Consider the following 11565-nt stretch of genomic DNA (forward strand, 5'->3'; position numbering starts at 1 on the left):
AATTTTTCTTGGACATTTTCCCTAAGTCCTCTTATTCTCAATGCATATTCCATTTCTCTATATTGTGACATAAGGACCTCATTTTGAGTTAAATCCGCATTCTCTTCCACTTTCCCCAATCTAATTTCCAAAGTTTCAACATGTTCCTCCACTTCTTCCACCCGCCCTTCAATACATTCTACATGGCCAGCCAAACCTTGCAATGCAAACAATATATCATCTCTCATCTCAACATTTTTCTCTTCAAGTTTCTCTTCAAGTTTCTTTTCAAGCAGCTCGTCCATTTCACATCTAATCTGTTTGGCTGTGTCCTTCAAAGCATCCTGTAAATCTTTCAATGTTAATGCTGGAATTGGAGGAGAGGGCGGGGGAGTAGGTTTTGTCTGCTGTGGTGTTTGAACAGCTGGGGAGGAACTCAAACTTTTCTGAGGAACAAAAGTTCCCACACGCTTTGAAGCCATTTTACTTTCTCTTCTTCTCTTATAATTTCATTTATATAATATAATGTCAAATAAAGTCTTGTGGAAACATCCAACAAAAACAGAAGCAGAATGCTTGCCCAACCAGCAACAAAATAACCAAGTCTAATGCAATAGGAATCCAGCAGAAAGTAAAAGTAAAATTAAAAGTCTCCAAAAAGTAAAAGTCTCTGTCAAAGAGCAAAACGCCCTTCCGCAGCCATATTTTTTTCCTCTTTAACTTAAAATGTCAATGAAGAAGCTTATTAACTTCAGAGTTAAAGGCTCAAATCCTTCAAACTTCAGACCTCCTGGATCGCTCTGTCTGCTCATAAAAATTTACTCACAATCTCCCAAAAGCAGAGGCTGAATCAGCGTCTGGCTTCGTTCACAGGAACGGAGGCAGCCCAAAGCGCGGAGAAGTCCCTTACTCCGGGGGAACTCACCTTCACCCCCACAGCTATAAAACCATGAGGGCTAGGGAGTTCTACCCCTATCAGGGAAGCTCTCCCCCTCCCCTTTGCCCGGGGAAGGGGATTCCGAGCCGCGGAGCAGCTGATAGATGCTGCTCCTGCGGCTCTTACGCGTCCTCGGGGCGGACGGCTTGGAGAAAAGCCGCCATCGGCGCCGGGATCCAACCGGAAGTCCCGACCTTTTGATCTAAATTCCACCTCATTAATAATTGGTTATGATAAAACCAAGAATCTACAATATTTTCTTGTTTCAGATCTGCTAAAGATTTAATTTGCCATCCCTTTCCTACAAGTCTAAGTAGTTCCCTATAAGTAATATTTTCCAAATTGACTCCTCTAGATACTCCCTCTATCACCTGTCCTGGAATCGCCCATATAGGAATTTTATAATTTAATCTATAATAATATTTCTTCCATACTCGTAATAAAGCACTTCTTAAAATATGAGCTTTGAAAGCTTGATCTACTTTTTTATTATAAATTAAATAAGCATACCAACCATATAATAAATCCCATCCCTCAAGTGAAAGTATATTTTTATTTGTTAAGTTAAGCCAGTCACTAATCAATGTTAAAGCCACCGCATCATAATATAATTTTAAATTTGGTGCCTTAAGTCCTCCCCTTTCCCGTGCATCTTGTAAAATTTTAAACTTGACTCTTGGTTTTTTACCTGCCCAGATAAATGTATTAATCCCCTTCTGCCATTCTTCCAAATTAGCATCTTTTTTCAAAATAGGTATCATTTGAAACAAAAAAAGAAACTTTGGAAGAATATTCATTTTCACTGCTGAGATTCTCCCCTGCAGATATAGTTGTAATTTTTTCCAATCATTTAAATCCTTTTGTACTTTTACCCACAATATCTCATAATTATTTTTATATAATTTAACATTAGACGCTGTGATATAGATTCCCAAATACTTTACCTTTTTAACTATTTCAAAACCTGTCAATTTAACTAAATCATCTTTATCTTTCATAGACATGTTTTTTGATAATATTTTAGTCTTATTATTATTTACCTTAAAACCAGAGACTTTCCCATACTGAGCAATAATTTCTACCAAATCAATCACCGAATCTATTGGCTGAGATAATGTCAGAACCAGGTCATCAGCAAAAGCCCTTAACCTATAATCATTCTTATTCACATTTATTCCTTTTATTATAGGTGATTCACGGATTTTAATTAATAAAATCTCCATTATTAACACAAATAACAATGGGGATAACGGACATCCTTGTCTTGTACCCTTTTCAATTTTAAATGTCTCTGTTAAACCCCCATTAACTATTATCTGTGCTGATTGTTGTTGATAAATAGACTTAAGAGCAAACAAAAAATTTTCCCCAAAATTCATTCTCTCTACAACTTGTAATAAAAAACCCCAATCTAATTGATCAAATGCTTTTTCGGCATCTAAAAATATAAAAGCCGCAGGAATCTGATTATTCTTGTCCAAATACTCAATTAAGTTAACAATTTGTCTTACATTATACTTCATATATCTTCCAGTTATAAATCCAGATTGATCACTATGAATCAATTGTCTCAACACTTGCATAAGTCTATTTGCCAATATTTNTCTTGTAATAGATTGCTGTTAATCCATCTGTACCTGGAGCCTTACCAACTTTTAATTGCTTAATTGCCTCCTTAATTTCATCAGAAGTTATTAGACAATTCATTTTTTCCCTCTGACAATTTGTTAATCTAGAAAAATGTGCATGCTGTAAGTAATTCTCTATATCTAAAGATTTTATATTTTCAGAGGCATATAATTTTGAATAAAAATCCAAAAAACTCCTTTTAATTAATTTCTGTTGATATGTGACTTTTCCTTTGTAATCTATTTTTTCTATAACTTTTGATTTCTGCTTCTTTCGTAGTTGGTAAGCCAACCATCTACCAGGTTTATTTGCATTACAAAATGTGTTATATTTCATATAACGCAAATTAGTTGCAGTCTGATCCGCCATCAACCTATTAAATTGCTCCCTGAGCAAAGCTATAGAAACTTTTAAGTTATTATCCAATGGATTTAAAATAAAATCCTTTTCTTTTAATTTAATCTTCTCTTCTAAATCTTTTTGTTTCTGTATTTGTTTACGCCTATAAGCATTATTCATATAAATCAAAGCACCTCTCATATAAGCTTTACTAGCATCCCAAACCATTGAAATTGAGGTGCCTTTATACCAGTGGTTCTCAACCTTTTTAATGCCGCGACCCCAACCGGTCGTAAGTCGAGGACTAAACCGGTCGTAAGTCGAGGACTAAACCGGTCGTAAGTCAAGGACTAAACTGGTCGTAAGTCGAGGACTACCCAACCGGTCGTAAGTCGAGGACTTTCCATGCCCGGGAGCACCACGCATGCGTGGTTCCGCCCCCTGCGCTGGCCGAGGCGTAGCTGGCAAGCAGCAGAGACAGAGCAGGCCGACCACCAGCTGGCCCAGCCCAAGGGAGGTAAGGCACCTGCTGAAAAAGGGAGAAAAAAAAGGCGAACAAAAAAATGGCGGACAAAAAAAATGGCGGACAGCCTTGCTTGGCGACCCCCATGAAATGGTCGATCGACCCCAAATGGGGTCCCGACCCACAGGTTGAGAACCACTGCTTTATACATATTCAATAAAAAAATTCTTTCAGTTGATCTTTACATTTCAGCAAATTTCCCTCATATCTAAATAAATTTTCATTTAATCTCCAAGTCATTTTGTTCCCGTCTCCAGCCCATAATTCCATCCATACCAGACTATGATCTGATAATGTTCTAGGAAAAATCTTAATGTTCTTGACCCTAGAAAAGAAATCATTTGTTATTAAAAAAAATCAATTCTAGAATGAGATTGATGTCTGTCCGAAAAAAAAGTAAAGTCTCTTTCTTCTGTATTTTGTTCTCTCCAAATGTCTCTTAACTCCAGATCATCCTTCAAATCTAAAAAAGTTTTAGGCAGTGTGGAATAACTTGAAGCTTTAAGAGAACCTTTCTTGTCTTTACTTGAATCTAAAACTCCATTCCCATCATAATAACTGATTTATAATCCAATTGATTTATTTTTTGGTGTATCAGCTTATAAAACTGTTTCTGTTGTTGGTTTGGACCATATAATCCAATTATAAGGCATCTTCTTTCATTTAAGATTAACTCAATAAACACATATCTACCATCCGGATCAGCATCAATTAATTTGGGAAAAAAATCTTGTCTCACATAAATAACTACCCCGCCTTTTTTCTGCGGAGCAGATGCTATAAAATGTATTCCCAAATGTGAATTAATCAAATACTTTTGATCCTTTGCAGAAATGTGAGTTTCTTGCAAACACACAACATCATTCTTGTGTTGTTTCAAATAATGAAAAATCTTCTTTCTTTTCTGTGGTGAATTCAAGCCATTAAGTCAGAAACTTTGCCATTTTTAGTGGCAGAAAGCCTCTGAAACACTCCTTCAAGATCAGCTGTCACCGATCTCTTTGGCCTTGCACCTCCCACTGGCTCTGAAGTTTCTTGGTAAACTGTAGTTACAGCCTCAACTCTTTGCTTTTTTTTTTTCTTTACGTCTGTGAGCTACACGGGTCATTCTCTGTGCCTTTGAATCATCCTTCATCTCAATAAACTGCTGCTTAGCTTAATCCTGTAAATCTGTTACACCTGAAGACGTAGCTCCTTCAACCCCTTGTTCCTCAAGCCTTCCTTCCTTTCTGGTAACTCGTGGAGATGATGGTGAACCTGCTTTTAAAACTGAAATATAAAAATCTCTTGCCTTTGAAATCGAGTTCAATCTGTAACGTGTTCCCATGTAAGTCACAAGTATACCAACAGGTATATCCCATCTAAACTGAATTTGTCGCTTTTTCAACTCATCAGCCAGAAATGCAAAATCCTTTCTTCTCCTAAGTATTTTGGGTGGTATTTCTTTTAAAATTATCACATCTTGTGCTACAACTTGGAATCTCTGCTTGTAAAAGGCTTGAATAATTTCATTACGGATTGATCTTCTAGAAAAATAGATTACAACATCTCTTGGTAGGTTTCTTTGCCTCGCGACCCATGAGTTAACCCTGAAAATTTTCTCTATTTCTTTCATAATTTCTTCAAGCTCGCAAGACAAAACCAAAGCCAGATCTGCTGCAATCTCCTCCTTCAAATTTTCTTGAGCATTTTCCTTCAATCCCCTTATTCTCAAGGCAAATTCCATATCTCTATACTGTGACATAATAACTTCATTCTGAGTTGAATCCACATTCTCCTCCAGTTTTCCAAATCTGTAATCCAGTCTCCCCACACTTTCATCCACCTCATCCACCCGTGCCTCTATACGTTCTGTGTGAAATGCCAGACCCTGCACCGCCAACAATATGTCCTCTCTCATCTCAGCATTTTTTCTTTCAAGAAGCTCCTCTGTCTCTTTTCTGATCTGTTTTACTGCACTCGTCATGGCATCCTGTAAATCTTTAAGAGTAATTGCAGATGCTGGAGGGGAGGGTGGAGGAGTCTTGGGTCTCTGCTGTTGCTGTGTTTGAACAACTGGGGAAGAAATCGAGCATTTCAAAGAAGCAGAAGTTCCCACACGTTTTGAAGCCATTTTTACTTCTTACTCTTTCCCCCCCCTTCACTTCTTGTAAGTCATTTATAGTCTTATAAAGTTTTATAAAAGTAACAGTCGATATATAAGTAAAGTGAAGATAAAAAGGAATAGAAAGCTTGCTCTTAATTAAGATTGACAGGAAACTGATACATTGTTTTGTCCATCTCCTCTTTGCCGAGTAAAAGCAAAAGTCTCATAAGGATCAAACAGGGAAACTCCCTTCCGCAGCCATATTTTGTAGCTTCTTATAAATCCAATGACAATTGAAGAAGACACTTATTTTTTCCGAGTCAAAGCCACAATTTATCCAATTTTCCAGTCCTCCTGGTCAACTCTGTCTGCTTATAAATTTACTTACAGTCACTTTAATTGGCAGAAGTGGATGCAGCGTCTGGCTTTGTTCTGACGAACAAAGGCATCCCGAGGTTCGGAGTAAAAACCGGACTCCGAGGGAGTTCTCACCTTCACCCTCCAAAAACGAGGATTAGGGAACTCAACCTCTATCCGGAAAAAAAACTCACCGTCTCCCCTATGCCCGGGGAGAGAGGTTTCAAGCCGTGGAACAGCTGATGAGCGCTGTTCCTGCAGCTTTCACGCAGCCCGAGGCGGACGGCTTAAAAGAAAGCCGCCATCGGCGCGGCGATCGCCACCAGAAAATTTCTTCATTGGAAAATGTCTTCATGTAAGCATCTATTTTCTAGTAACACATTACATGGTCAAAGATCAGGTAAGAACAAATACAGGGAGATGAAAAGCAGAATGAACTAACAAAGACAGGAAGAGATAGAAAGAAACTTAAGCATATTATCTGTTTAGGTAGGTGAAGCATTAAGTCAAAAGGGTATGACCTTCTGGCTGCTTCATTGGGACAAAAGGGTATCAAGAGGTTATAGAATTACTCTTCTCTATTTTATTAGTGAGGACATTATCCTAAGCTGGAGTAGTTAGTGAGTCTTAGTCAGGGGACATATAACTTTGCAATTGTTTATACAAAACATAACTTGTTCCTGAGGTAAGTTAATGATAGTTTAGTATGGAAAATTGAAAGTAGAGGAAAAAAAGACATTGAATAATCATAGATGTGCATAATTAAAGGATACCTCTTGAAAGGAGGTACAATTTAAAATTCCTTGACTGACATGTATACAACGAGGTTTTTTAGGTGAAGTAGTACAATTGACAATTTTTGCATAAGTAAGATTTGTAGGCACAGCTACAATTGGTGTATGTAAAACAATAGCATCAAGGGGTAACATACAAGATTAGGACCTCAATTTGACATAGTTGCATAATTAAAATTCATTGTCTGATAGAAAATTGCTTAAACCAGTATAATTTTTTAAAACTGAAGCTGGGATACACACAGGTATAAGACAGGTAGAGAGTAGATTTTCCATATCATATGATTCAGAAATACAAAAGTCTGTCACTTGTGTGACATTAGCTAATTGCACCCAAATATTATATTTCATCCTTGATTCTAAAGGATGAGGTAGGAGAGCTTGAGCCCCCACACAGCAATTAAGAAGGAAAGAGAGGCAAAGAATGACTAAGGAATTTGCAGTCAAAATCACAAATATGGCAGTGCATAAATTCTCTGGTGTAGGTTCTTTTCTTTGTTGCCGCAGAACCTCCTGTGCTTTGGATGTTAGGTTTTTCACAGGTTGTTGGTTGACTGCGATGATGAGAGTGAAAGGGACGTTGTGCTGTCTGAAGAGTCACCTGCTTCATTTCCAGTATTGGGTTCTGGATTTGAGGCCATGACATCTTTGGTTGGTCGCACACACCGGGCTGGAATCCAGAGAGGGCCTATAAGAGCAAGCCTCGCCCCCAAATTAATAAGAGAATTGGACCTAACCAGGTTTTATCAGGCAATTGCCAATAATATACCAATGGATTAGGGAGCACAGCTTTCTGCTGAAAGTGATGCTGGTAGGCAGTAGTTTTTTGAAAAGAAATATTCAGCTGATTTAAAGTTATTAGGACTTTATTAACTTGATGAGTTATCCATGCCAAATTAAGTACCTTTGATCCCTCCTTTTTTATTTATTTGTGAAAGCAGTCCTTAAAGGACTGATGCGTATGTGAGAAACAAACTATAAATACTTTATGCCTTGTAACAGTTGCTGTAAAGTTAAAAACAAAACCATAAGATTGGGGTCGATCCTGGGTGTGATGTAAGCACCTGGAAGATTAAAAATAAGTTGGCACACATAATGAGAGTCAGAGATTAAGTTAAAAGTCTGTTGAGAAAAGGTGCGGAAAGCTAAAATAACAGTAGATAATTCTGAGCGTTGTGATGAGGATTGCACTGCAGTGTAGGCAGATGATATGAAATACAGCCTATATAGTCAGCTAAAGAGCATTGAAGAGATAAGTTCTGAAAATAAAATTGAAAATCAAATTTTGGGATAGGAAGAACAATATTAATTAAATCAGTCCCATTTCAAGGACAAGCTTGATTGTGTCCTAAGGTTATTATTTCAGCAACAGCCTGGATAAAAGATAAAACATTTTTGGGATGAGATAAGTAAAGCCATTCAATTCAATATACTTTTTGCGCTTCTAACACAGCTAATACTCCTGTAAGTAGCTTACTAGTAGGAAAAAATCAAAAGTGTTAAGTGACAATTTTTATGTAGAATTCTGTCCACAAATTGAGTACTCAAGATGTCATTAATTTGCTTAACCATGGCAAGTGCTGCAAGTGGAAGTACAATGAGACCTCCAGGTTGTTTGCCTTTGGTCAATAAGTCAAATTCCAAATTAATCAAATACCATTCAGAAGGAAACAAATTTCCATTAAGTAGGTTAAACATTTAGAAATCTTAAGTAAAACAATTCAGAGTCATTTCTTTTGGTTGATGGATATATAGGTCTAACTAAACAATTTAAACTCAACAATTTCCCCCCCAAAAAATTTGTCCAATAATTACTGTCTCCTCTTTCAAGTAAAAATTTGTAATCTGAAACTGCAAGAGTGGGCTTTAAATTTCACCACCATTCTCAAACCGGAATTCTAAGCAGAGAGGAAAAAAAGTTTAAAACGAACAGCCACCCCCCCCCCTCTTCTTTCTGTCTTTCTTGCTCTTAAAGCAACACAGCCAATTGAAAAACAAAAGAGACAGGAAATTTTTTTGTTACAAACTAAAAAAAATAGTTTTGTCTCCTTCACATGCATAAATTCTCTCACACATTCTCCATGGGATTCTTCTCATGCAAACACTTACTATTACCTTTCCATTACTTTTACAACAATAAATTCTGCAGTTTTCTATTTCTTTCACAGCCTGGAAAGGAGTGGGTGGAGGGTGGGGTTTGAGGGCTAACACACACACTTAGGTCTCAGAAAATTAATTCATTCATTTTCATTCTAACTGCTTGCATAAATAATTCCACATACAAATATTTCATTTCATACTTTCTCCAAGCAAACCATATACTGTATTTTTAAATAAGGCCTTTTTTGTGATGTTATCAGAGAGGGTTTTGACCCTCTTCCAAGTCTTGAAAATAACACAGAACAACACAGATAAACATATATACACAAATACTATTAAAACAACATTTATTTAGACATATGGCTTGTCCTGCAAGAAGCGAGAAAAATCATGAGATGATTCCAACCAAACATGTGGGGTTTTTTTATATAGGGCCCTTAACCATCTCCTATTTTTCTCACCATTCCAAGCCCAAGCATAATGTTCTGGGTGGCCACACATATACACATATACACACATATACATAAACAAAACACACACACATCAATTTGGGGTTTGAGGTTAAAACAGGCCTCCCCTTTTTATTAAAGAGGAGGGGAACATTTATGGTTACTTCCAATTTATCCCAGCAACTTCAAAAGACAGTGGGGAAAGACTAAAAGGAATATTGAAGGTGTGAAAAGGGGGAGGAGAAAGTAGCAGCCTCCTCTCCTCACCTTTGAGAAAGGGGAATTGAATAGAGCCAGATTAAAAGGGAAAGAAAAAAAATTTGCTTTTAGTTCTTTGAATGTTCTTGTTCTTTTTCTTCCGTGGCTTTAGTTGTTATCAGATAAACTAGCCAACCGGAGGTTTACAAAGTTTTTCAATGTTGTCTTGTTAAAGATTATTTGTACTTCTACATATCAACACAAAGCACCATCAGACATTGTCTGCCAGGGTTAAACTTAACAGCTACTTGAAAAACATCCCAATTGTTCAAAACACATTGCAGAGGAGTACATTTTGATTTAATTTGTTTCTTTAAATTCCTCTGACAATTCCCCATATATATATATATTTTCTACTTCAAGATTGTTGCTCTAATATTTTCCTTATGGGGGTGTATGATGGCTGTAAGGAGGCAAAAGAATTAGCCTCTTCAGAAGGAGCTGAAAATCCAATTAAAGATGCTTTCAGAGGCATAGTTTTTACTTTGATCCTAATCAGGTGTGGGGCTTGTAGTTAATTGTTGCCCTGCTGAAGCATCTGAGCCAAATTTTTCCACTGCTTGATGGCACTAATGCCATTGATGTAATACCTGTACTGGAGCCCGAGATTCAAAATGTATGAATCTCTTGCCTTATCTTTTCCCAATCTCGTAACCTTAAGCGTCCAGCGCTTAGGATATCAAGGGCAATGTTTCCCTACCTCCTTCACCAGCTTCCTTATGTCTGCCTCAGACGTTTTCACGTCTGATTTGTGTAGATTGCAACCCATACGTACCATTGAGGGGTCCCATAGGACGAAACTTAGGGGTCTATTCCAGACGCTGGTAAGTATGTTGGCTGTTGCTTTCCCTTGGAAGGGGGGGCTGTCCCAGTTCAGACGCCATATGTATGCCGCTAAGACAAAGACGCAGGCATGTCTTGAGCAGAGGTTTGAAGCTGCAGGACACAGCTTGACAAACTCTGAGTTTATTGCTTCTTATATACTTGTTACATACACAGCTTAACCATTAGATGCTGACAAAGGTTTCTTCATTGGAAAATGTCTTCATGTAAGCATCTATTTTCTAGTAACACATTACATGGTCAAAAATCAGGTAAGAACAAATACAGGGAGATGAAAAGCAGAATGAACTAACAAAGACAGGAAGAGATAGAAAGAAACTTAAGCATATTATCTGTTTAGGTACGTGAAGCATTAAGTCAAAATGGTATGACCTTCTGGCTGCTTCATTAGGACAAAGGGTATCAAGAGGTTATAGAATTATGAGGTTTGTGGGGGGGAAACCATGGCAGTTTGCTGCGCATGAATTTTTCCCCACAACAACAGACCCTCAGTATAATGCAATCAAATCAAGAAATTATCAAGACAAATGTCTGCAAAAACAGGTGAATCATCCTAAATAAAAAGTACAAGACCAATCTATGGATATGATCTATTCAATCATACTTACAAGTACATCTGATTTGTTGCTCAACCCTTTCCCATAATTGTCCGTTGCGATGGCCTGAAACTTGAAATAAGATCGTCGCATGTTTTTGAAGAGCATTGCTGTTTTGATCAGTCCTGTATATGGTTCAATCACAAAGCCTTCTTTGCCATCTTTGATTGGAGGGATGATGAGTCTATACTGCATGGCACTATAGTTGCCAGTGTCTTTATCATGGGCCTGATGGGTAAAAATGAGAAGTGACATGAGAAAAAAAATCTATGTGGGGCCTTGGTTGCTCTCTGAGCTTTTTTTTTTTTTGCAGACATTTCATTACCCAACTAGGTAATATCCTCAGTGCTAGAAGGCACTGGGGTTTGCTCTCTGTTTAGATCCATAAATATACCCATATTAATTCATAAACATAATGTATCCATATTAAATATTTATTTATTTATTATTTATTTATTTTATTAAATTTATATCCTGCCCTTCTCCTTACGGACTCAGGGCGGCTAACAATCAGATAAAATACAAAAATACAGTACACATTTAAAATTAATTAAAAAGAAATATTTAAATCTGATCCGATTAAAAGTAATTAAAACCCCTTTAAAATCCCTTAGGCCAGTCCCGCAAGCTGGAACAACCATGTCTTGAGGGCGCGGCGGAAGGAAGGGAGATCAG

At 37.3% G+C, this 11565-nt stretch overlaps 1 protein-coding gene across 1 annotated transcript in view; it reads right to left on the reverse strand.

The window, feature by feature from the left end:
* LOC107292515 overlaps positions 1-11565 on the reverse strand; it is a 219424-nt gene that overhangs the window by 116227 nt on the left and 91632 nt on the right. The window contains exon 7 of the mRNA XM_029285170.1: positions 10903-11118. Coding sequence (XP_029141003.1) covers positions 10903-11118 — 216 coding nt within the window. The remainder of the gene's footprint in view (positions 1-10902; positions 11119-11565) is intronic.

This window comes from Protobothrops mucrosquamatus, unplaced genomic scaffold (genome assembly GCF_001527695.2).
Source record: "Protobothrops mucrosquamatus isolate PMUCROS unplaced genomic scaffold, P.Mucros_1.0 scaffold1363, whole genome shotgun sequence".
Taxonomy (NCBI): Eukaryota; Metazoa; Chordata; class Lepidosauria; order Squamata; family Viperidae; genus Protobothrops; species Protobothrops mucrosquamatus.